This window comes from Pseudophryne corroboree, chromosome 6 (assembly GCF_028390025.1).
Source record: "Pseudophryne corroboree isolate aPseCor3 chromosome 6, aPseCor3.hap2, whole genome shotgun sequence".
Lineage (NCBI taxonomy): Eukaryota > Metazoa > Chordata > Amphibia > Anura > Myobatrachidae > Pseudophryne > Pseudophryne corroboree.
This window is the reverse complement of record NC_086449.1, coordinates 76,251,487-76,278,333: the sequence shown is the minus strand read 5'-3', so window position 1 is coordinate 76,278,333 and position 26,847 is coordinate 76,251,487. Positions and strand designations below refer to the sequence as shown.

Genomic DNA, 26,847 nt, shown 5'->3' with positions numbered 1-26,847 from the left:
GCAAGACCTCTGCTTCAAGGTCAGCCGGTGTTGATCCAGTCGGACAACATCACGGCAGTCACCCATGTAAACAGACAGGGTGGCACAAGAAGCAGTCAATGGCAGAAGCTGCAAGGATTCTTCGCTGGGCGGAAAATCATGGGATAGCACTGTCAGCAGTATTTATTCCGGGAGTGGACAACTGGGAAGCAGACTTCCTCAGCAGGCACGGCCTCCACCCGGGAGAGTGGGGACTTCACCCAGAAGTCTTCCACATGATTGTAAACCATTGGGAAAAACCAAAGGTGGACATGATGGCGTCCCGCCTAAACAAAAAATTGGACAGGTATTGCGCCAGGTCAAGGGACCCTCAGGCAATAGCTGTGGACGCTCTGGTAACACCGTGGGTGTACCAGTCAGTGTATGTGTTCCCTCCTCTTCCTCTCATACCAAAAGTACTGAGAATTATAAGACGGAGGGGAGTAAGAACTATACTCATAGCTCCGGATTGGCCAAGAAGGACTTAGCACCCGGAACTTCAAGAGATGCTCACGGAGGACCCGTGGCCTCTACCTCTAAGAAGGGACCTACTCCAGCAAGGACCCTGTCTATTCCGAGACTTACCGCGGCTGCGTTTAACGGCAGGGCGGTTGAACGCCGGATCCTGAAGGAAAAAGGCATTCCGGATGAAGTCATCCCTACCCTGATCAAGCCAGGAAGGATGTAACCGCAAAGCATTATCACCGCATTTGGCGAAAATATGTTGCGGGGTGCGAGGCCAGTAAGGCCCCGATGGAGGAATTTTCAACTAGGTCGATTCCTGCATTTCCTGTAAACAGGAGTGTCTATGTGCCTAAAATTGGGGTCCATTAAGGTTCAAATTTCGGCCCTGTCAATTTTCTTCCAGAAAGAACTAACTTCAGTTCCTGAAGTTCAGATGTTTTGTAAAAGGGGTACTGCATATACAGCCTCCTTTTGTGCCTCCAGTGGCACCTTGGGATCTCAAGGTAGTTTTGGGGTTCCTAAACTCACATTGGTTTGAACCACTTGAGTCTGTGGAGTTAAAATATCTCACATGGAAAGTGGTCATGTTGTTGGCCCTGGCCTCGGCCAGGCGCGTGTCAGAATTGGGGGCTTTATCCTGTAAAGGCCCTTATCTGATCTTCCAGACAGGGCGGAATTGAGGACTCATCCTCAATTTCTCCCTAAGATGTTTTCAGCGTTTCACGTGAACCAGCCTACTGTGGTACCTGCGGCTACTAGGGACTTGGAGGACTCCAAGTTGCTGGACGTAGTCAGGGCCCTGAAAATATATGTTTCCAGGACAGCTGGAGTCAGAAAATCTGACTCGCTGTTTATCCTGTATGCACCCAACAAGCTGGGTGCTCCTGCTTCTAAGCAGACTATTGCTCGTTGGATTTGTAGCACAATTCAGCTTGCACATTCTGTGGCAGGCCTGCCACAGCCAAAATCTGTAAAAGCCCATTCCACACGAAAAGTGGGCTCATCTTGGGCGGCTGCCCGAGGGGTCTCGGCTTTACAACTTTGCCGAGCAGCTACTTGGTCAGGGGCAAACACGTTTGCTAAATTCTACAAATTTGATACCCTGGCTGAGGAGGACCTGGAGTTCTCTCATTCGGTGCTGCAGAGTCATCCGCACTCTCCCGCCCGTTTGGGAGCTTTGGTATAATCCCCATGGTCCTTACGGAGTTCCCAGCATCCACTAGGACGTCAGAGAAAATAAGAATTTACTTACCGATAATTCTATTTCTCATAGTCCGTAGTGGATGCTGGGCGCCCATCCCAAGTGCGGATTGTCTGCAATACTTATACATAGTTATTGTTACAAAAATCGGGTTATTGTGGTTGTGAGCCATCTTTCCAGAGGCTCCTCTGTTATCATGCTGTTAACTGGATTCAGATCACAGGTTGTACGGTGTGATCGGTGTGGCTGGTATGAGTCTTACCCGGGATTCATAAATCCTTCCTTATTGTGTACGCTCATCCGGGCACAGTATCCTAACTGAGGCTTGGAGGAGGGTCATAGGGGGAGGAGCCAGTGCACACCAGGTAGTCCTAAAGCTTTACTTTTGTGCCCAGTCTCCTGCGGAGCCGCTATTCCCCATGGTCCTTACGGAGTTCCCAGCATCCACTACGGACTATGAGAAATAGAATTATCGGTAAGTAAATTCTTATTTTAAACCAGGTTGGTTTTGCCTTGTAAATGATTCCCACTTTAAAAATAATGGCATACTGCTTGGAATTAATGATTGTCGCTTTAAAAAAAATATAGGCATACTTGCCTGAAGTCACATTTTGCAGGCTATTACATAAGCCCCATATAAACGGAAAAAATAAGATTTTACTTACCGATAAATCTATTTCTCGTAGTCCGTAGTGGATGCTGGGGACTCCGTCAGGACCATGGGGATTAGCGGCTCCGCAGGAGACAGGGCACAAAAAATAAGAATTTACTTACCGATAATTCTATTTCTCGGAGTCCGTAGTGGATGCTGGGGTTCCGAAAAGGACCATGGGGAATAGCGGCTCCGCAGGAGACAGGGCACAAAAGTAAAGCTTTTACAGGTCAGGTGGTGTGTACTGGCTCCTCCCCCTATGACCCTCCTCCAGACTCCAGTTAGGTACTGTGCCCGGACGAGCGTACACAATAAGGGAGGATTTTGAATCCCGGGTAAGACTCATACCAGCCACACCAATCACACCGTACAACTTGTGATCTAAACCCAGTTAACAGTATGATAACAGAGGAGCCTCTGAAAGATGGCTTCCTAAACAATAACCCGAATTAGTTAACAATAACTATGTACAAGTATTGCAGATAATCCGCACTTGGGATGGGCGCCCAGCATCCACTACGGACTCCGAGAAATAGAATTATCGGTAAGTAAATTCTTATTTTCTCTATCGTCCTAAGTGGATGCTGGGGTTCCTGAAAGGACCATGGGGATTATACCAAAGCTCCCAAACGGGCGGGAGAGTGCGGATGACTCTGCAGCACCGAATGAGAGAACTCCAGGTCCTCCTTTGCCAGGGTATCAAATTTGTAAAAATTTACAAACGTGTTCTCCCCTGACCACGTAGCTGCTCGGCAGAGTTGTAAAGCCGAGACCCCTCGGGCAGCCGCCCAAGATGAGCCCACCTTCCTTGCGGAATGGGCCTTAACAGATTTAGGCTGTGGCAGGCCTGCCACAGAATGTACAAGTTGAATTTTGTTACAAATCCAACGAGCAATCGACTGCTTAGAAGCAGGTGCACCCAACTTGTTGGGTGCATACAGTATAAACAGCGAGTCAGATTTTCTGACTCCAGCCGTCCTTTAAATGTATATTTTTAAGGCTCTGACAACGTCCAACAACTTGGAGTCCTTCAAGTCGTCTGTAGCCGCAGGCACTACAATAGGCTGGTTCAGGTGAAACGCTGATACCACCTTAGGGAGAAAATGCGGACGCGTCCGCAGCTCTGCCCTATGTCGAATGGAAAATTAAATAAGGGCTTTTATAAAACAAAGCCGCCAGTGCACATACTCTCCCGGCCGAAGCCAGGGCCAGTAACAAAGTCACTTTTCATGTGAGATATTTCAAATCCACATTCTTTAGTGGTTCAAACCAATTGGATTTGAGGAAATCTAAAACTACATTTAGATCCCACGGTGCCACCTTAGGCACCACAGGAGGCTGTATATGCAGTACTCCTTTGATAAAAATCTGGACCTCAGGGACTGAGGCCAATTCTTTTTTTGGAAGAATATTGATAGGGCCGAAATTTGAACCTTAATAGATCCCAATTTGAGACCCATAGACAATCCTGATTGCAGGAAATGTAGGAAAACGACCCAGTTGAAATTCCTCCATCGGAGCACTCCGCTGCTCGCACCACGCAACATATTTTCGCCAAATACGGCGATAATGCTTCGCGGTGACTTCCTTCCTTGCCTTTATCAAGGTAGGAATGACTTCTTCTGGAATGCCTTTTCCTTTTAGGATCTGGCATTCAAACGCCATGCCGTCAAACGCAGCCGCGGTAAGTCTTGAAAAAGACAAGGACCCTGCTGAAGCAGGTCCCTTCTCAGAAGTAGAGGCCACGGATCGTCCGTGACCATCTCTTGAAGTTCCGGGTACCAAGTCCTTCTTGGCCAATCCGGAGCCACTAGTCTTACTCCTCTTTGCCGTATAATCCTCAATACCTTTGGTATGAGAGGCAGAGGAGGAAACACATATACGGACTGGTACACCCAAGGTGTTACCAACGCGTCCACAGCTATTGCCTGCGGATCTCTTGACCTGGCGCAATACCTGTCCAGTGTCTTGTTGAGGCGAGACGCCATCATGTCCACCATTGGTTTTACCCAACGGTTTAATAGCATGTGGAAAACTTCTGGATGAAGTACCCACTCTCCCGGGTGAAGGTCGTGTCTGCTGAGGAAGTCTGCTTCCCAGTTGTCCACGCCCGGGATGAATACTGCTGACAGTGCTATCACGTGATTCTCCGCCCAGCGAAGGATCCTGGCAGCTTCTGCCATTGCCCTCCTGTTTCTTGTGCCGCCCTGTCTGTTTACATGGGCGACTGCCGTGATGTTGTCCGACTGGATCAACACCGGTCTTCCTTGAAGCAGAGGTTCCGCCTGGCTTAGAGCATTGTAGATTGCTCTTAGTTCCAGAATGCTTATGTGAAGAGACTTTTTCAGGCTCGACCACACTCCCTGGAAATTTCTTCCCTGTGTGACTGCTCCCCAGCCTCTCAGGCTGGCATCCGTGGTCACCAGGATCCAATCCTGCATGCCGAATCTGCGGCCCTCCAATAGATGAGCCTCCTGCAACCACCACAGAAGGGATACCCTTGTCCTCGGCGACAGGGTTATCCGCAGGTGCATCTGAAGATGCGACCCTGACCATTTGTCCAACAGATCCCTTTGCATGGAATCTGCCGAAAGGGATTGCTTCGTAAGAAGCTACCATTTTTTCCCAGGACTCTTGTGCATTGATGTACAGACACCTTTCCTGGTTTTAGGAGGTTCCTGACCAGGTCAGATAACTCCTTGGCTTTTTCCTCGGGAAGAAAAACCTTTTTCTGAACTGTGTCCAGAATCATCCCCAGGAACAGCAGACGAGTTGTCGGCATTAATTGGGATTTTGGAATATTCAGAATCCATCCGTGCTGCTTTAGCACCTCTTGAGATAGTGCTAAACCCATCTCTAGCTGTTCTCTGGACCTTGTCCTTATTAGGAGATCGTCCAAGTATGGGATAATTAATACGCCTTTTCTTCGAAGAAGAAATATTATCTCGGCCATTACCTTTGTAAAGACCCGAGGTGCCGTGGACAAACCAAACGGCAGCGTCTGAAACTGATAGTGACAGTTTTGTACAACGAACCTGAGGTACCCCTGGTGTGAGGGGTAATTGGAACGTGGAGATACGCATCCTTGATGTCCAAGGATACCATAAAGTCCCCTTCTTCCAGGTTCGCTATCACTGCTCTGAGTGACTCCATCTTGAACTTGAACTTCTTTATGTACAGGTTCAAGGACTTCAGATTTAGAATAGGCCTTACCGAGCCATCCGGCTTCGGTACCACAAAAAGAGTGGAATAATACCCCTTCCCTTGTTGTAGAAGAGGTACCTTGACTATCACCTGCTGAGAATACAGCTTGTGAATGGCTTCCAAAACCGTCTCCCTTTCTGAGGGGGACGTTGGTAAAGCAGACTTCAGGAAACGGCGAGGTGGCTCTGTCTCTAATTTCAACCTGTACCCCTGAGATATTATCTGCAGGATCCAGGGATTTACCTGCGAGTGAGCCCACTGCGCGCTGTAATTCTTGAGACGACCGCCTACCGCCCCCAAGTCCGCTTGCGAAGCCCCAGCGTCATGCTGAGGCTTTTGTAGAAGCCGGGGAGGGCTTCTGTTCCTGGGAAGGAGCTGCCTGTTGCTGTCTCTTCCCTCGTCCTCTGCCTCGTGGCAGATATGAATAGCCCTTTGCTCTCTTATTTTTAAAGGAACGAAAGGGCTGCGGTTGAAAAGTCGGTGCCTTTTTCTGTTGGGGAGTGACTTGAGGTAGAAAGGTGGATTTCCCGGCCGTAGCCGTGGCCACCAAATCCGATAGACCGACCCCAAATAACTCCTCTACGCATCGCCTGTCCACTGTCGTGTCCATAAAGCTCTTCTGGCCGAAATGGACATAGCACTTACCCGTGATGCCAGTGTGCAGATATCTCTCTGTGCATCACGCATATAAAGAAATGCATCCTTTATTTGTTCTAACGACAGTAAAATATTGTCCCCGTCCAGGGTATCAATATTTTCGATCAGGGACTCTGACCAAACTACCCCAGCACTGCACATCCAGGCAGTCGCAATAGCTGGTCGTAGTATAACACCTGCATGTGTGTATATACCTTTTTGGATATTTTCCATCCTCCTATCTGATGGATCTTTAAGTGCGGCCGTCTCAGGAGAGGGTAACGCCACTTGTTTTGATAAGCGTGTTAGCGCTTTGTGCACCCTAGGAGGTGTTTCCCAGCGCTCCCTAACCTCTGGCGGGAAAGGGTATAAAGCCAATAACTTCTTTGAAATTAGCAGTTTTTTATCGGGGCACCCCACGCTTCATCACACACGTCATTTAATTCTTCTGATTCGGTAAAAACTACTGGTAGTTTTTTCACACCCCACATAATACCCTGTTTAGTGGTACCTGTAGTATCAGCTAAATGTAACATCTCCTTTATTGCCAAAATCATATAACGTGTGGCCCTACTGGAAAATACGGTTGATTCGTCACCTTCACCACCGGAATCAGTGCCTGTGTCTGGGTCTGTGTCGACCGACTGAGGCAAGGGGCGTTTTACAGCCCCTGACGGTGTTTGAGGCGCCTGGACAGGCACTAATTGAGTGTCCGGCCGCCTCATGTCGGCAAACGACTGCTTAAGCGAGTTGACGCTATCCCGTAATTCCACAAATAAAGGCATCCATTCTGGTGTCGACCCCCTAGGAGGTGACATCCTCATATTTGGCAATTGCTCCGCCTCCACACCAATAACGTCCTCATACATGTCGACACACACGTACCGACACACAGCAGACACACAGGGAATGCTCTATACGAAGACAGGACCCACTAGCCCTTTGGGGAGACAGAGGGAGAGTCTGCCAGCACACACCAAAAAGCGCTATATATGACAGGGATAGCCTTATGATTAAGTGCTCCCTTATAGCTGCTTTTATATTGATATATTGCCATTTATTTTGCCCCCCCTCTCTGTTATACCCTGTTTCTGTAGTGCAGTGCAGGGGAGAGACCTGGGAGCCTTCCTGACCAGCGGAGCTGTGACAGAAAATGGCGCCGTGTGCTGAGGAGATAGGCCCCGCCCCTTTTCCGGCGGGCTCGTCTCCCGCTATTTAGTACATTTAGGCAGGGGTAAATATCTCCATATAGCCTCTGGGGCTATATGTGAGGTATTTTTAGCCTTTTTAAAGGTTTTCATTTGCCTCCCAGGGCGCCCCCCTCCCAGCGCCCTGCACCCTCAGTGACTGCCGTGTGAAGTGTGCTGAGAGGAAAATGGCGCACAGCTGCAGTGCTGTGCGCTACCTTAAGAAGACTGCAGGAGTCTTCAGCCGCCGATTCTGGACCTCTTCTTGCTTCAGCATCTGTGAGGGGGCCGGCGGCGTGGCTCCGGTGACCATCCAGGCTGTACCTGTGATCGTCCCTCTGGAGCTTCATGTCCAGTAGCCAAGAAGCCAATCCATCCTGCACACAGGTGAGTTCACTTCTTCTCCCCTCTGTCCCTCGTTGCAGTGATCCTGTTGCCAGCAGGAATCACTGTAAAATAAAAAAAAACCTAAGCTAAACTCTCTAAGCAGCTCTTTATGAGAGCCACCTAGAATTGCACCCTTCTCGGCCGGGCACAAAAAATCTAACTGGAGTCTGGAGGAGGGTCATAGGGGGAGGAGCCAGTACACACCACCTGACCAGTAAAAGCTTTACTTTTGTGCCCTGTCTCCTGCGGAGCCGCTATTCCCCATGGTCCTTTCAGGAACCCCAGCATCCACTTAGGACGATAGAGAAATAAAGCTTTAGGATCAGGTGGTGTGCACTGGCTCCTCCCCCTATGACCCTCCTCCAAGCCTCAGTTAGGATACTGTGCCCGGACGAGCGTACACAATAAGGAAGGATTTTGAATCCCGGGTAAGACTCATACCAGCCACAGCAATCACACCGTACAACTTGTGATCTGAACCCAGTTAACAGTATGACAAACGTAGGAGCCTCTGAACAGACGACTCACAACAATAACAACCCGATTTTTTTGTAACAATAACTATGTACAAGTATTGCAGACAATCCGCACTTGGGATGGGCGCCCAGCATCCACTACGGACTACGAGAAAATAAGATTTTACTTACCGATAAATCTATTTCTCGGAGTCCGTAGTGGATGCTGGGGTTCCTGAAAGGACCATGGGGAATAGCGGCTCCGCAGGAGACAAGGCACAAAAAGTAAAGCTTTTCCAGATCAGGTGGTGTGCACTGGCTCCTCCCCCTATGACCCTCCTCCAGACTCCAGTTAGGTACTGTGCCCGGACGAGCGTACACAATAAGGGAGGATTTTGAATCCCGGGTAAGACTCATACCAGCCACACCAATCACACCGTACAACCTGTGATCTAAACCCAGTTAACAGTATGATAACAGCGGAGCCTCTGAAAGATGGCTTCCTTCAACAATAACCCGAATTAGTTAACAATAACTATGTACAATTTATGCAGATAATCCGCACTTGGGATGGGCGCCCAGCATCCACTACGGACTCCGAGAAATAGATTTATCGGTAAGTAAAATCTTATTTTCTCTATCGTCCTAGTGGATGCTGGGGTTCCTGAAAGGACCATGGGGATTATACCAAAGCTCCCAAACGGGCGGGAGAGTGCGGATGACTCTGCAGCACCGAATGAGAGAACTCCAGGTCCTCCTTAGCCAGAGTATCAAATTTGTAAAATTTTACAAACGTGTTCTCCCCTGACCACGTAGCTGCTCGGCAAAGTTGTAACGCCGAGACCCCTCGGGCAGCCGCCCAAGATGAGCCCACCTTCCTTGTGGAGTGGGCCTTTACAGATTTAGGCTGTGGCAGGCCTGCCACAGAATGTGCAAGTTGGATTGTGCTACAGATCCAACGAGCAATCGTCTGCTTAGACGCAGGAGCACCCATCTTGTTGGGTGCATACAATATAAACAACGAGTCAGATTTTCTGACTCCAGCTGTCCTTGCAATATATATTTTTAATGCTCTGACAACGTCCAGTAACTTGGAGTCCTCCAAGTCACTTGTAGCCGCAGGCACTACAATAGGCTGGTTCAGATGAAATGCTGACACCACCTTAGGGAGAAAATGCGGACGAGTCCGCAGTTCTGCCCTGTCCGAATGGAAAATCAGATATGGGCTTTTGTAAGATAAAGCTGCCAATTCTGATACTCTCCTGGCAGAAGCCAGGGCTAGAAGCATGGTCACTTTCCAAGTGAGATATTTCAAATCCACCTTATTTAGTGGTTCAAACCAATGAGATTTTAGAAAGTCCAAAACCACATTGAGATCCCACGGTGCCACTGGAGGCTGTATATGCAGCACTCCCTTAACAAAGGTCTGGACTTCAGGGACTGAAGCCAATTCTTTTTGAAAAGAAAATCGACAGGGCCGAAATTTGAACCTTAATAGATCCCAATTTGAGACCCATAGACAATCCTGATTGCAGGAAATGTAGGAATCGACCCAGTTGAAATTCCTCCGTCGGAGCACTCCGATCTTCGCACCACGCAACATATTTTCGCCAAATTCGGTGATAATGTTGCACGGTTACTTCCTTCCTTGCTTTAATCAAAGTAGGAATGACTTCTTCCGGCATGCCTTTTTCCTTTAGGATCCGGCGTTCAACCGCCATGCCGTCAAACGCAGCCGCGGTAAGTCTTGAAACAGACAGGGACCCTGCTGAAGCAAGTCCCTCCTTAGAGGTAGAGGCCACGGATCTTCCGTGATCATCTCTTGAAGTTCCGGGTACCAAGTCCTTCTTGGCCAATCCGGAACCACTAGTATCGTTCTTACGCCTCTTTGCCGTATAATTCTCAATACTTTTGGTATGAGAGGCAGAGGAGGAAACACATACACCGACTGGTACACCCAAGGCGTTACCAGCGCGTCCACAGCTATTGCCTGCGGATCTCTTGACCTGGCGCAATACCTGTCCAGTTTTTTTTTTGAGGAGAGACGCCATCATGTCCACCATTGGTCTTTCCCAACGGGTTACCAGCATGTGGAAGACTTCTGGATGAAGTCCCCACTCTCCCGGGTGAAGATCGTGTCTGCTGAGGAAGTCTGCTTCCCAGTTGTCCACTCCCGGGATGAACACTGCTGACAGTGCTATCACATGATTCTCTGCCCAGCGAAGAATCCTTGCAGCTTCTGCCATTGCACTCCTGCTTCTTGTGCCGCCCTGTCTGTTCACATGGGCGACTGCCGTGATGTTGTCCGACTGGATCAACACCGGTTTTCCCTGAAGCAGAGGTTCTGCCTGGCTTAGAGCATTGTATATTGCTCTTAGTTCCAGAATGTTTATGTGAAGAGACGTTTCCAGACTCGTCCATACTCCCTGGAAGTTTCTTCCTTGTGTGACTGCTCCCCAGCCTCTCAGGCTGGCGTCCGTGGTCACCAGGATCCAATCCTGTATGCCGAATCTGCGGCCCTCCAATAGATGAGGACTCTGCAACCACCACAGAAGAGACACCCTTGTCCTTGGAGATAGGGTTATCCGTAGGTGCATCTGAAGATGCGACCCTGACCATTTGTCCAACAGATCCCTTTGGAAAATTCTTGCGTGGAATCTGCCGAATGGAATTGCTTCGTAAGAAGCCACCATTTTTCCCAGGACTCTTGTGCATTGATGTACAGACACCTTTCCTGGTTTTAGGAGGTTCCTGACAAGCTCGGATAACTCCTTGGCTTTTTCCTCCGGGAGAAAAACCTTTTTCTGAACCGTGTCCAGAATCATCCCTAGGAACAGCAGACGAGTTGTCGGCATTAACTGGGATTTTGGAATATTCAGAATCCACCCGTGCTGTTTTAGCACTTCTTGAGACAGTGCTAATCCCATCTCTAGCTGTTCTCTGGACCTTGCCCTTATTAGGAGATCGTCCAAGTATGGGATAATTAATATGCCTTTTCTTCGAAGAAGAATCATCATCTCGGCCATTACCTTTGTAAAGATCCGAGGTGCCGTGGACAATCCGAACGGCAGCGTCTGAAACTGATAGTGACAGTTTTGTACAACGAACCTGAGGTACCCCTGGTGTGAGGGGTAAATTGGAACGTGGAGATACGCATCCTTGATGTCCAAGGATACCATAAAGTCCCCCTCTTCCAGGTTCGCTATCACTGCTCTGAGTGACTCCATCTTGAACTTCTTTATGTACAGGTTCAAGGACTTCAGATTTAGAATAGGCCTTACCGAGCCATCCGGCTTCGGTACCACAAAAAGAGTGGAATAATACCCCTTCCCTTGTTGTAGAAGAGGTACCTTGACTATCACCTGCTGAGAGTACAGCTTGTGAATGGCTTCCAAAACCGTCTCCCTTTCGGAGGGGGACGTTGGTAAAGCAGACTTCAGGAAACGGCGAGGTGGATCTGTCTCTAATTCCAACCTGTACCCTTGAGATATTATCTGCAGGATCCAGGGATCTACCTGCGAGTGAGCCCACTGCGCGCTGTAATTTTTGAGACGACCGCCCACCGTCCCCGAGTCCGCTTGAGAAGCCCCAGCGTCATGCTGAGGCTTTTGTAGAAGCCGGGGAGGGCTTCTGTTCCTGGGAAGGAGCTGCCTGTTGGTGTCTCTTCCCTCGACCTCTGCCTCGTGGCAGATATGAATAGCCCTTTGCGCTCTTATTTTTAAAGGAACGAAAGGGCTGCGGTTGAAAGGTCGGTGCCTTTTTCTGTTGGGGAGTGACTTGAGGTAGAAAGGTGGATTTCCCGGCTGTAGCCGTGGCCACCAAATCTGATAGACCGACTCCAAATAACTCCTCCCCTTTATACGGCAAAACTTCCATATGCCGTTTTGAATCCGCATCGCCTGTCCACTGTCGCGTCCATAAAGCTCTTCTGGCCGAAATGGACATAGCACTTACCCGTGATGCCAGTGTGCAGATATCCCTCTGTGCATCACGCATATAAAGAAATGCATCCTTTATTTGTTCTAACGACAGTAAAATATTGTCCCTGTCCAGGGTATCAATATTTTCAATCAGGGACTCTGACCAAACTACCCCAGCACTGCCCATCCAGGCAGTCGCTACAGCTGGTCGTAGTATAACACCTGCATGTGTGTATATACTTTTTTGGATATTTTCCATCCTCCTATCTGATGGATCTTTAAGTGCGGCCGTCTCAGGAGAGGGTAACGCCACTTGTTTAGATAAGCGTGTTAGCGCCTTGTCCACCCTAGGAGGTGTTTCCCAGCGCTCCCTAACCTCTGGCGGGAAAGGGTATAAAGCCAATAATTTCTTTGAAATTATCAGCTTTTTATCAGGGGCAACCCACGCTTCATTACACACGTCATTTAATTCTTCTGATTCAGGAAAAACTATAGGTAGTTTTTTCACACCCCACATAATACCCTGTTTAGTGGTACCTGTAGTATCAGCTAAATGTAACGCCTCCTTCATTGCCAAAATCATATAACGTGTGGCCCTACTGGAAAATACGGTTGATTCGTCACCGTCATCACTGGAGTCAGTGCCTGCGTCTGGGTCTGTGTCGACCGACTGAGGCAAAGGGCGTTTCACAGCCCCTGACGGTGTTTGAGTCGCCTGGACAGGCACTAATTGATTGTCCGGCCGCTTCATGTCGTCAAACGACTGCTTTAGCGTGTTGACACTATCCCGTAGTTCCATAAATAAAGGCATCCATTCTGGTGTCGACTCCCTAGGGGGTGACATCCTCATATTTGGCAATTGCTCCGCCTCCACACCAATATCGTCCTCATACATGTCGACACACACGTACCGACACACAGCAGACACACCGGGAATGCTCCTAACGAAGACAGGACCCACTAGCCCTTTGGGGAGACAGAGGGAGAGTTTGCCAGCACACACCAAAAGCGCTATATATATATCAGGGATAGCCTTATAATAAGTGCTCCCTTATAGCTGCTTTGTTATATCAAAATATCGCCATAAATTTGCCCCCCCTCTCTGTTTTACCCTGTTTCTGTAGTGCAGTGCAGGGGAGAGACTTGGGAGCCGTCCTGACCAGCGGAGCTGTGAGAGGAAATGGCGCCGTGTGCTGAGGAGATAGGCCCCGCCCCTTTTCTGGCGGGCTCGTCTCCCGCTATTTAGAGAAATCAGGCAGGGGTTAAATATCTCCATATAGCCTCTAGGGGCTATATGTGAGGTATTTTTAGCCTTTTTATAGGTTACATTTGCCTCCCAGGGCGCCCCCCTCCCAGCGCCCTGCACCCTCAGTGACTGCGTGTGAAGTGTGCTGAGAGGAAAATGGCGCACAGCTGCAGTGCTGTGCGCTACCTTTAGAAGACTGCAGGAGTCTTCAGCCGCCGATTCTGGACCTCTTCTGACTTCAGCATCTGCAAGGGGGCCGGCGGCGCGGCTCCGGTGACCATCCAGGCTGTACCTGTGATCGTCCCTCTGGAGCTTGATGTCCAGTAGCCAAGAAGCCAATCCATCCTGCACGCAGGTGAGTTGACTCCTTCTCCCCTCAGTCCCTCGCTGCAGTGATCCTGTTGCCAGCAGGAATCACTGTAAAATAAAAAACCTAGCTAAACTTTTTCTAAGCAGCTCTTTAGGAGAGCCACCTAGATTGCACCCTTCTCGGCCGGGCACAAAAATCTAACTGGAGTCTGGAGGAGGGTCATAGGGGGAGGAGCCAGTGCACACCACCTGATCTGGAAAAGCTTTACTTTTTGTGCCCTGTCTCCTGCGGAGCCGCTATTCCCCATGGTCCTTTCAGGAACCCCAGCATCCACTAGGACGATAGAGAAATAGATTTATCGGTAAGTAAAATCTTATTTTCTCTGACGTCCTAGTGGATGCTGGGGACTCCGTCAGGACCATGGGGATTATACCAAAGCTCCCAAACGGGCGGGAGAGTGCGGATGACTCTGCAGCACCGAATGAGAGAACTCCAGGTCCTCTTTAGCCAGGGTATCAAATTTGTAGAATTTTACAAACGTGTTCTCCCCCGACCACGTAGCTGCTCGGCAGAGTTGTAATGCCGAGACCCCTCGGGCAGCCGCCCAGGATGAGCCCACCTTCCTTGTGGAATGGGCCTTGACAGATTTAGGCTGTGGCAGGCCTGCCACAGAATGTGCAAGTTGAATTGTGCTACAAATCCAACGAGCAATCGTCTGCTTAGAAGCAGGAGCACCCAGCTTGTTGGGTGCATACAGTATAAACAGCGAGTCAGATTTTCTGACTCCAGCCGTCCTTGAAATATATATTTTCAATGCCCTGACAACGTCCAGCAACTTGGAATCCTCCAAATCGCTAGTAGCCGCAGGCACCACAATAGGCTGGTTCAGGTGAAACGCTGACACCACCTTAGGCAGAAACTGAGGACGCGTCCGCAGTTCTGCCCTGTCCGAATATAAAATCAGATATGGGCTTTTATACAATAAAGCCGCCAATTCTGACACTCTCCTGGCTGAAGCCAGGGCCAGTAGCATGGTTACTTTCCATGTAAGATATTTCAAATCCACCGATTTGAGTGGCTCAAACCAATGGGATTTGAGAAAATCCAAAACTACATTAAGGTCCCACGGAGCCACTGGGGGCACAACCGGGGGCTGTATATGTAGTACTCCTCTTACAAAAGTCTGGACTTCAGGAACTGAAGCCAATTCTTTCTGGAAGAAAATCGACAGGGCTGAAATTTGAACCTTAATGGACCCCAATTTGAGGCCCATAGACAATCCTGTTTGCAGGAAATGTAGGAATCGACCCAATTGAAATTCCTCCGTGGGGGCCTTCCTGGCCTCACACCACGCAACATATTTTCTCCAAATGCGGTGATAATGTTGTGCAGTCACCTCCTTCCTGGCTTTTACCAGTGTAGGAATGACCTCTTCCGGAATGCCTTTTTCCCTTAGAATTCGGCGTTCAACCGCCATGCCGTCAAACGCAGCCGCGGTAAGTCTTGGAATAGACACGGTCCCTGCTGAAGCAGGTCCCGTCTTAGAGGTAGAGGCCACGGATCTTCCGTGAGCATCTCCTGAAGTTCCGGGTACCAAGTTCTTCTTGGCCAATCCGGAGCCACGAGTATCGTTCTTACTCCCCTTTGCCGTATAATTCTCAGTACTTTTGGTATGAGAGGCAGAGGAGGAAACACATACACTGACTGGAACACCCACGGTGTTACCAGAGCGTCCACAGCTATTGCCTGAGGGTCTCTTGACCTGGCGCAATACCTGTCCAGTTTTTTGTTGAGGCGAGACGCCATCATATCCACCTTTGGTTTTTCCCAACGGTTCACAATCATGTGGAAAACTTCTGGATGAAGTCCCCACTCTCCCGGGTGGAGGTCGTGCCTGCTGAGGAAGTCTGCTTCCCAGTTGTCCACTCCCGGAATGAACACTGCTGACAGAGCCATCACATGATTTTTCGCCCAGCGAAGAATCCTTGCAGTTTCTGCCATTGCCCTCTTGCTTCTTGTGCCGCCCTGTCTGTTTACGTGGGCGACTGCCGTGATGTTGTCCCACTGGATCAATACCGGCTGACCTTGAAGCAGAGGTCTAGCTAAGCTTAGAACATTGTAAATTGCCCTTAGCTCCAGTATATTTATGTGGAGAGAAGTCTCCAGACTTGATCACACTCCCTGGAAATTTTTTCCCTGTGTGACTGCTCCCCAGCCTCTCAGGCTGGCATCCGTGGTCACCAGGACCCAGTCCTGAATGCCGAATCTGCGGCCCTTTAGTAGATGAGCACTCTGCAGCCACCGCAGAAGAAACACCCTTGTCCTTGGAGACAGGGTTATCCGCTGATGCATCTGAAGATGCGATCCGGACCATTTTTCCAGCAGATCCCACTGAAAAGTTCTTGCGTGAAATCTGCCGAATGGAATCGCTTCGTAAGAAGCCACCATTTTACCCAGGACCCTTGTGCAATGATGCACTGACACTTTTCCTGGTTTTAGGAGGTTCCTGACTAGCTCGGATAACTCCCTGGCTTTCTTCTCCGGGAGAAACACCTTTTTCTGGACTGTGTCCAGAATCATCCCTAGGAACAGCAGACGTGTCGTCGGAAACAGCTGCGGTTTTGGAATATTTAGAATCCACCCGTGCTGTCGTAGAACTACTTGAGATAGTGCTACTCCGACCTCCAACTGTTCTCTGGACCTTGCCCTTATCAGGAGATCGTCCATTTTCTTTGAAGAAGAATCATCATTTCGGCCATTACCTTGGTAAGGACCCGGGGTGCCGTGGACAATCCAACCGGCAGCGTCTGAAACTGATAGTGACAGTTCTGTACCACGAACCTGAGGTACCCTTGGTGAGAAGGGCAAATTTGGACATGGAGGTAAGCATCCCTGATGTCCCGGGACACCATATAGTCCCCTTCTTCCTGGTTCGCTATCACTGCTCTGAGTGACTCCATCTTGATTTGAACCTTTGTATGCAAGTGTTCAAATATTTCAGATTTAGAATAGGTCTCACCGAGCCGTCTGGCTTCAGTACCACAATATAGTGTGGAATAATACCCCTTTCCTTGTTGTAGGAGGGGTACTTTGATTATCACCTGCTGGGAATACAGCTTGTGAATTGTTTCCACTACTGCCTCCCTGTCGGAGGGAGACGTTGGTAAAGCAGACTTCAGGAACCTGCGAGGGGGAGACGTCTCGAATCTCCAATCTGTACCCCTGGGATCCTACTTGTAGGATCCAGGGGTCCACTTGCGAGTGAGCCCACTGCGTGCTGAAACTCTTGAGACGACCCCCCACCGCACCTGAGTCCGCTTGTACGGCCCCAGCGTCATGCTGAGGACTTGGCAGAAGCGGTGGAGGGCTTCTGTTCCTGGGAATGGGCTGCCTGCTGCAGTCTTCTTCCCTTTCCTCTATCCCATGGCAGATATGACTGGCCTTTTGCCCGCTTGCCCTTATGGGGACGAAAGGACTGAGGCTGAAAAGACGTTGTCTTTTTCTCCTTTATACGGCAATACTTCCATGAGCCGTTTGGAATCTGCATCACCTGACCACTGTCGTGTCCATAAACAACTTCTGGCAGATATGGACATCGCACTTACTCTTGATGCCAGAGTGCAAATATCCCTCTGTGCATCTCGCATATATAAAAATGCATCCTTCAAATGCTCTATAGTCAATAAAATACTGTCCCTGTCAAGGGTATCAATATTTTCAGTCAGGGAATCCGACCAAGCCACCCCAGCGCTGCACATCCAGGCTGAGGCGATCGCTGGTCGCAGTATAACACCAGTATGTGTGTATATACTTTTTAGGATATTTTCCAGCCTCCTATCAGCTGGCTCCTTGAGGGCGGCCCTATCTGGAGACGGTACCGCCACTTGTTTTGATAAGCGTGTGAGCGCCTTATCCACCCTAAGGGGTGTTTCCCAACGCGCCCTAACTTCTGGCGGGAAAGGGTATACCGCCAATAATTTTCTATCGGGGGAAACCCACGCATCATCACACACTTCATTTAATTTATCTGATTCAGGAAAAACTACAGGTAGTTTTTTCACACTCCACATAATACCCTTTTTTGTGGTACTTGTAGTATCAGAAATATGTAACACCTCCTTCATTGCCCTTAACAAGTAACGTGTGGCCCTAAAGGAAAATACGTTTGTTTCTTCACCGTCGACACTGGAGTCAGTGTCCGTGTCGACCGACTGAGGTAAAAATAAGATTTTACTTACCGATAAATCTATTTCTCGTAGTCCGTAGTGGATGCTGGGACTCCGTAAGGACCATGGGGAATAGCGGCTCCGCAGGAGACAGGGCACAATAATAAAAGCTTAAGGATCAGGTGGTGTGCACTGGCTCCTCCCCCTATGACCCTCCTCCAAGCCTCAGTTAGGATACTGTGCCCGGACGAGCGTACATAATAAGGAAGGATATTGAATCCCGGGTAAGACTCATACCAGCCACACCAATCACACCGTACAACTCGTGATCTGAACCCAGTTAACAGTATGATAAACGCAAAGGAGCCTCTGAAAAGATGGCTCACAACAATAATAACCCGAATTTTTGTAACAATAACTATATACAAGTATTGCAGACAATCCGCACTAGGGATGGGCGCCCAGCATCCACTACGGACTACGAGAAATAGATTTATCGGTAAGTAAAATCTTATTTTCTCTGACGTCCTAGTGGATGCTGGGACTCCGTAAGGACCATGGGGATTATACCAAAGCTCCCAAACGGGCGGGAGAGTGCGGATGACTCTGCAGCACCGAATGAGAGAACTCCAGGTCCTCCTCAGCCAGGGTATCAAATTTGTAGAATTTAGCAAACGTGTTTGCCCCTGACCAAGTAGCTGCTCGGCAAAGTTGTAAAGCCGAGACCCCTCGGGCAGCCGCCCAAGATGAGCCCACTTTCCTTGTGGAATGGGCTTTTACTGATTTTGGCTGTGGCAATCCTGCCACAGAATGTGCAAGCTGAATTGTACTACAAATCCAACGAGCAATAGTCTGCTTAGAAGCAGGAGCACCCAGCTTGTTGGGTGCATACAGGATAAACAGCGAGTCAGATTTTCTGACTCCAGCCGTCCTGGAAACATATATTTTCAAGGCCCTGACAACGTCAAGCAACTTAGAGTCCTCTAAGTCCCTAGTAGCCGCAGGTACCACAATAGGTTGGTTCATGTGAAATGCAGAAACCACCTTAGGTAGAAATTGAGGACGAGTCCTCAATTCCGCCCTGTCAGAATGAAAAATTAAGTAAGGGCTTTTATATGATAAAGCCGCCAATTCTGACACACGCCTGGCTGAAGCCAAGGCTAACAGCATCGACACCTTCCATGTGAGATATTTTAAGTCCACAGTGGAAAGTGGTTCAAACCAATGTGACTTTAGAAAACTCAACACAACATTGAGATCCCAAGGTGCCACTGGAGGCACAAAAGGAAGCTGTATGTGCAGCACCCCTTTTACAAATGTCTGAACTTCAGGTACTGAAGCCAGTTCTTTCTGGAAGAAAATCGACAGGGCCGAAATTTGAACCTTAATGGATTCTAATTTTAGGCCCATAGACAGTCCTGTTTGCAGGAAATGAAGGAAACGACCCAGTTGAAATTCCTCTGTAGGGGCCTTCTTGGCCTCACACCACGCAACATATTTACGCCAAATGCGGTGATAATGTTTTGCGGTTACGTCCTTCCTGGCTTTGACCAGAGTAGGGATGACTTCTTCTGGAATGCCTTTTTCCTTCAGGATCCGGCGTTCAACCGCCATGCCGTCAAACGCAGCCGCGGTAAGTCTTGGAACAGACAAGGCCCCTGCAGTAGCAGGTCCTTTCTTAGAGGTAGAGGCCACGGTTCGTCCGTGAGCATCTCTTGAAGTTCCGGGTACCAAGTCCTTCTTGGCCAATCCGGAACCACGAGTATAGTTCTTACTCCTCTCCTTCTTATGATTCTCAGTACTTTTGGTATGAGAGGCAGAGGAGGGAACACATACACTGACTGGTACACCCACGGCGTTACCAGAGCGTCCACCGCTATTGCCTGAGGGTCCCTTGACCTGGCGCAATATCTGTCAAGTTTTTTGTTTAGACGTGACGCCATCATGTCCACCTTTGGTTTTTCCCAACGGTTTACAATCAGGTGGAAGACTTCTGGGTGAAGTCCCCACTCTCCCGGGTGAAGGTCGTGTCTGCTGAGGAAGTCTACTTCCCAGTTGTCCACTCCCGGAATGAACACTGCTGACAGTGCTATCACATGATTTTCCGCCCAGCGAAGAATCCTTGCAGCTTCTGCCATTGCCCTCCTGCTTCTCGTGCCGCCCTGTCTGTTTACGTGGGCGACTGACGTGATGTTGTCCGATTGGATCAACACCGCCTGACCCTGAAGCAGAGGTTTTGCTTGACTTAGGGCATTGTAAATGGCCCTTAGTTCCAGAATGTTTATATGAAGAGATGTTTCCATGCTTGACCACAAGCCCTGGAAATTCCTTCCCTGTGTGACTGCTCCCCAGCCTCTCAGGCTGGCATCCGTGGTTACCAGGATCCAATCCTGAATGCCAAATCTGCGGCCCTCTAGTAGATGAGCACTCTGCAGCCACCACAGGAGAGACACCCTTGTCCTTGGCGACAGGGTTATCCGCTGATGCATCTGAAGATGCGATCCGGACCATTTGTCCAGTAGATCCCACTGAAACGTTCTTGCATGGAATCTTCCGAATGGAATCGCTTCGTAAGAAGCCACCATTTTTCCCAGGACCCTCGTGCACTGATGCACTGAGACCTGGCCCGGTTTTAGGAGGTTCCTGACTAGCTCGGATAACTCCCTGGCCTTCTCCTCCGGGAGAAACACCTTCTTCTGGACTGTGTCCAGAATCATTCCTAGGAACAGTAGACGTGTCGTTGGAATCAGCTGCGATTTTGGAATATTTAGAATCCACCCGTGCTGACGTAACACTACCTGAGATAGTGCCACTCCGACTTCTAACTGTTCCCTGGACCTTGCCCTTATCAGGAGATCGTCCAAGTAAGGGATAATTAAGATGCCTTTTCTTCGTAGAAGAATCATCATTTCGGCCATTACCTTGGTAAAGACCCGAGGTGCCGTGGACAATCCAAACGGCAGCGTCTGAAACTGATAATGACAGTTTTGTACTACAAACCTGAGGTACCCTTGGTGAGAAGGGTATATTGGGACGTGGAGATAAGCATCTTTGATGTCCAGAGACACCATATAGTCCCCTTCTTCCAGGTTCGCTATCACTGCTCTGAGTGACTCCATCTTGAATTTGAACCTTTTTATGTAAGTGTTCAAGGATTTCAGATTTAAAATTGGTCTCACCGAGCCGTCCGGCTTCGGTACCACAAACAGCGTGGAATAATACCCCTTTCCCTGTTGTAGGAGGGGTACCTTGATTATCACCTGCTGGGAATACAGCTTGTGAATGGCTTCCAAAACTGCCTCCCTGTCGGAGGGAGACTTTGGTAAAGCAGACTTCAGGAACCGACGAGGGGGAAACGCCTCGAATTCCAGTTTGTACCCCTGCGATACTACCTGTAGAATCCAGGGATCCACTTGCGAGTGAGCCCACTGCGCGTTGAAATTCTTGAGACGGGCCCCCACCATGTCTGAGTCTGCTTGTAAAGCCCCAGCGTCATGCTGAAGACTTGGCAGAAGCAGGGGAGGGCTTCTGCTCCTGGGAAGCGGCTGCATGGTGCAGTCTTTTTCCTCTTCCTCTGCCCCGGGGCAGAAAAGAGTGGCCTTTTGCTCGCTTGTACTTATGGGAACGAAAGGACTGAGTTTGAAAAGACGGTGTCTTTTTCTGCTGATGTGAAGTGACCTGGGGTAAAAAGGTGGATTTTCCAGCCGTTGCCGTGGCCACCAGGTCCGATAGACCAGCCCCAAATAACTCCTCCCCTTTATACGGCAATACTTCCATGTGCCGTTTGGAATCCGCATCCCCTGACCACTGTCGCGTCCATAATGCTCTTCTGGCAGAGATGGACATAGCACTTACTCTTGATGCCAGGGTGCAAATATCCCTCTGTGCATCACGCATATATAGCAATGCATCCTTTAAATGTTCTATAGTTAACAAAATATTGTCCCTATCCAGGGTATCAATATTCTCAGTCAGGGAATCCGACCATGCGACTCCAGCACTGCACATCCAGGCTGAGGCGATTGCTGGTCGCAGTATAACACCAGTATGTGTGTATATACTTTTTAGGATATTTTCCAGCCTTCTATCAGCTGGTTCTTTGAGGGTGGCCGTATCAGGAGACGGTAACGCTACTTGTTTAGATAAACGTGTGAGCGCCTTATCTACCCTAGGGGGTGTTTCCCAACGCGCCCTAACCTCTGGCGGGAAAGGATATAGTGCTAATAATTTATTAGAAATTAGCAGTTTTTTATCGGGGGAAACCCACGCTTTATCACACACCTCATTTAATTCATCTGACTCAGGAAAAACTATTGGTAGTTTTTTCACACCCCACATAATACCCTTTTTTGTGGTACTTGTAGTGTCAGAAATGTTCAATGCCTCCTTCATTGCCGTGATTATGTAACATGTGGCCCTACTGGACATTACGTTTGTCTCGTCACCGTCGACACTAGACTCAGTATCTGTGTCTGGGTCTGTGTCGACCCACTGAGGTGACGGGCGTTTTAGGGCCCCTGACGGTGTCTGAGACGCCTGGACAGGCACTAATTGATTTGCCGGCTGTCTCATGTCGTCAACAGTTTTTTGCAAAGTGCTGACATTATCACTTAATTGTTTAAATACAATCATCCAGTCAGGTGTCGACTCCCTAGGGGGTGACATCACTAACACAGGCAACTGCTCCGCCTCCACATCATTTTCCTCCTCATACATGTCGACACACGCGTACCGACACACAGCACACACACCGGGAATGCTCTGATAGAGGACAGGACCCCACTTAGCCCTTTGGAGAGACAGAGGGAGAGTCTGCCAGCACACACCCAGCGCTATATATATATATATATATATATATATACACAGGGATAACCTTATATAAGTGTTACTCCCTTATAGCTGCTATTTATATCGTTATTTGCTGCCAAAAGTGCCCCCCCTTCTCTTTTTTACCCTGATTCTGAAGCAGGACTGCAGGGGAGAGTCAGGGAGCCGTCCTTCCAGCGGAGCTGTGAGGGAAAATGGCGCTTGTGTGCTGAGGAGATAGGCTCCGCCCCTTCACGACGTCCTTATCTCCCGCTTTTTTGTGTAAAAATGGCAGGGGTTAAAATACATCCATATAGCCCAGGAGCTATACGTGATGTATTCTTTTTGCCACCTAAGGTATATTCTGTTATATTGCATCTCAGGGCGCTCCCCCCCCCCAGCGCCCTGCACCCTCAGTGACCGGAGTGTGAAGTGTGCTGAGAGCAATGGCGCACAGCTGCGGTGCTGTGCGCTACCTTAGTCTGAAGACAGGATGTCTTCTGCCGCCGATTTCACCGGACCTCTTCGTCTTTTCTGGCTCTGTAAGGGGGACGGCGGCGCGGCTCCGGTGACCCATCCAGGCTGTACCTGTGATCGTCCCTCTGGAGCTAATGTCCAGTAGCCTAAGAAGCCCAATCCACTCTGCACGCAGGTGAGTTCGCTTCTTCTCCCCTTAGTCCCACGATGCAGTGAGCCTGTTGCCAGCAGGACTCACTGAAAATAAAAAACCTAAACTAAACTTTTATTCTAAGCAGCTCAGGAGAGCCACCTAGATTGCACCCTTCTCGGCCGGGCACAAAAATCTAACTGAGGCTTGGAGGAGGGTCATAGGGGGAGGAGCCAGTGCACACCACCTGATCCTTAAGCTTTTATTATTGTGCCCTGTCTCCTGCAGAGCCGCTATTCCCCATGGTCCTTACGGAGTCCCAGCATCCACTAGGACGTCAGAGAAAGGACGTTTTAACGCCCCTGACGGTGTTTGAGACGCCTGGACAGGTACTAATTGGTTTGCCGGCCGTCTCATGTCGTCAACCGACCTCACGTAATTCCTTAAATAAGCCATCCATTCCGGTGTCGACTCCCTAGAGAGTGACATCACCCTTACAGGCAATTGCTCCGCCTCCTCACCAACATCGTCCTCATACATGTCGACACACACGTACCGACACACAGCACACACACAGGGAATGCTCTGATAGAGGACAGGACCCCACTAGCCCTTTGGAGAGACAGAGGGAGAGTTTGCCAGCACACACCAAAACGCTATAATTATACAGGGACAACCTTTATATAAGTGTTTTTCCCTTATAGCATCTTAATATATATAATCATATCGCCAAATAAGTGCCCCCCCTCTCTGTTTTAACCCTGTTTCTGTAGTGCAGTGCAGGGGAGAGCCTGGGAGCCTTCCCACCAGCATTTCTGTGAGGGAAAATGGCGCTGTGTGCTGAGAATAGGCCCCGCCCCCTTTTCGGCGGGCTTCTTCTCCCGTTTTTCTGAGACCTGGCAGGGGTTAAATACATCACATATAGCCCCTGGGGCTATATGGATGTATCTTTTAGCCAGTATAGGTATTTCATTGCTGCCCAGGGCGCCCCCCGCACCCTCCGTGACCGCTGGTGTGAAGTGTGTGACAACAATGGCGCACAGCTGCAGTGCTGTGCGCTACCTCATGAAGACTGAAAAGTCTTCTGCCGCCGGTTCTGGACCTCTTCACTTTTCGGCATCTGCAAGGGGGGTCGGCGGCGCGGCTCCGGGACCGGGACTCCATGGCTGGGCCTGTGGTTCGATCCCTCCTGGAGCTAATGGTGTCCAGTAGCCTAAGAAGCCAATCCATCCTGCACGCAGGTGAGTTCACTTCTTCTCCCCTAAGTCCCTTGTTGCAGTGAGCCTGTTGCCAGCAGGACTCACTGTAAAATAAAAAACCTAAAAACTTTTTCTAAGCAGCTCTTTAAGAGAGCCACCTTGATTGCACCCTGCTCGGACGGGCACAAAAACCTAACTGAGGTTTGGAGGAGGGTCATAGGGGGAGGAGCCAGTGCACACCACCTGATCCTAAAGCTTTATTTTTGTGCCCTGTCTCCTGCGGAGCCGCTAATCCCCCATGGTCCTGACGGAGTCCCAAGCATCCACTAGGACGTCAGAGAAAAATACAAATAATTGCTTTACACGACGGCGGAAAGACTTTTCCAGTGCATGCATGGTTTAGAGCAGTTTGAAGGGTCTGATAGATGTTAAGTGGAAAACTACAGACTTCTCTTTCCTGCTCTCCAAACCTCAACTAATACCTCACTTCTGTTCTCCGTACCTCACACCTCCTGCTTGACAAAACCCAGCTCCAATACCTCACTCTTCCAGCTCTACATACTCCTCCCCAATACCCCACATCTGCCTCTCCATCCCCCCCCCCCCCCCCCCCCCAATACCTCACCCTTCCTGCCCTCCATAGCCCCACCCCTCATGCCATACATAACCCCTCCCCCATACCTAACTCCTTATACTCTCCATACCCCCTCTAAGTACCACACTCCTCCAATACCGGCTCAGTCCCTGTATAAGCACCTTGAGTGTGAGCGGATCCCGGGCCGCCCGCCCCCCTGTGGGGAGTCTCTGCAGCGGCTCCCGGGACAGGAAGATCACCGGCCCCGCTCCCTCCTCCGCAGCCAAAGTCCGCGGCAACAAACAGCAGCGCGCTCTTCCCGCATCCGGTGGCCCCAGGAGTAGCAGCGGGGCCCCATGGCGGCTGGGGTCGCCCATCGGACCCATCACCCGGCTCAGCGGATCCCGAACGTTCAAGTGAGTGGCGGGAGCAGCCCAGCTCCGTGCACACCCTGAGCAGCAGCCGAGACATCGTCACCCGGTGGCGGCAGCTCCGGTTCCTCTCGTGCAGCTGCTGCTGCCACTCTGTTAGTCACTATGACCGCCAGGAGGCGCCATCTTATGCCGGACAGTCTCTGGCTTCTGATTGGCTGAGTCTCCGGGGAGAGCGGAGAATGTAGTTCGCCGATTGGCTGATATAATCACAGTCACTTTAGCAGGTCATGTGACGGCTGCAGTCACGTGGTCGTACTGTGCTTTGGCGGGCTCTGCTGCTGCTGCGTTCGTGTGCAGGCTGCATGTGTTCTGTAGCTGAGAGCAGCAGAGGACGAGGTGGGGAGATCATCATCCGGATGGAGAGCAATGTGTGGGAAATATGAGGTGGGGGAGGGGGCAGGTATTTGTATACCCCCCTATTTCTCTAACGTCCTAGTGGATGCTGGGGACCTCCGTAAGGACCATGGGGAATAGACGGGCCTCCGCAGGAGACAGGGCACTTTAAGAAAGAATTAGGATACTGGTGTGCACTGGCTCCTCCCTCTATGTCCCTCCTCCAGACCTCAGTTTGAATCTGTGCCGGACGAGCTGGGTGCACCTTAGTGAGCTCTCCTGAGCTTGCTAAAAAAGAAGTATTTTGTTAGGATTTTTTATTTTCAGAGAGGATCTGCTGGCAACAGACTCTCTGCTACGTGGACTGAGGGGAGAGAAGCAGCCCTACTCACTAGAAAATAGGTCCTGCTTCTTAGGCTACTGGACACCATTAGCTCCAGAGGGATCGTACACAGGAACGCACCCTTGGTCGTCCGATCCCGGAGCCGCGCCGCCGTCCCCCTCGCAGAGCCAGAAGACAGAAGCCGGCGTGAGAAGCAAGAAGACTTAGAAATCGGCGGCAGAAGACTCCAGTCTTCATATGAGGTAGCGCACAGCACTGCAGCTGTGCGCCATTGCTCCCACACTAAACCCACACACTCCGGTCACTGCAGGGCGCAGGGGGGGGGCGCCCTGGGCAGCAATTGGGTACCTCTTGCAAAAGCAGCATATATACAGTTGGGCACTGTATATATGCATGAGCCCCCGCCATTATTTTTACACAAAACACGGGACAGAAGCCCGCCGCTGAGGGTCGGAGCTTCTTCCTCAGCACTCACCAGCGCCATTTGCTCTCCACAGCTCCGCTTAGAGGAAGCTCCCCAGGCTTGTATATATATAAAGCGCTAACAGGTCTGGGCAGTCATTTTACTGGCCTCAGTACCGGGATAGGCGCTGGGTGTGAGCTGGCAGAACTCTCTCTGTGTCTCTCTTGCAGGCTTTATTATGGGTCTGTCTCCTATAGCCCCAGTGTGGTTGTGGGTGTCGGTACGTGTGTGTCGACATGCC

At 50.0% G+C, this 26,847-nt stretch overlaps 2 protein-coding genes across 4 annotated transcripts in view; one reads left to right on the top strand and one right to left on the bottom strand.

Annotated features, from left to right (window-relative positions):
• The window catches only part of SWSAP1 (SWIM-type zinc finger 7 associated protein 1), a 35,319-nt gene extending 9,900 nt beyond the window's left edge, over window positions 1-25,419 (bottom strand). Inside the window, exon 1 of the mRNA XM_063931218.1 lies at window positions 25,216-25,419. Within this exon, the coding sequence (XP_063787288.1) occupies window positions 25,216-25,419 (204 nt within the window). The remainder of the gene's footprint in view (window positions 1-25,215) is intronic.
• Window positions 25,361-26,847, top strand: part of LOC134936231 (uncharacterized) — an 84,515-nt gene continuing 83,028 nt past the window's right edge. Inside the window, exon 1 of one of the 3 annotated variants that reach the window (XM_063931215.1) lies at window positions 25,361-25,449. In XM_063931215.1, coding sequence (XP_063787285.1) covers window positions 25,390-25,449 — 60 coding nt within the window. In that variant the 5' untranslated portion in view covers window positions 25,361-25,389. Of the gene's footprint in view, window positions 25,450-25,693; window positions 25,852-26,847 lie in introns of those variants that run through there. The other 2 variants (XM_063931217.1, XM_063931216.1) reach the window with 2 other exon arrangements.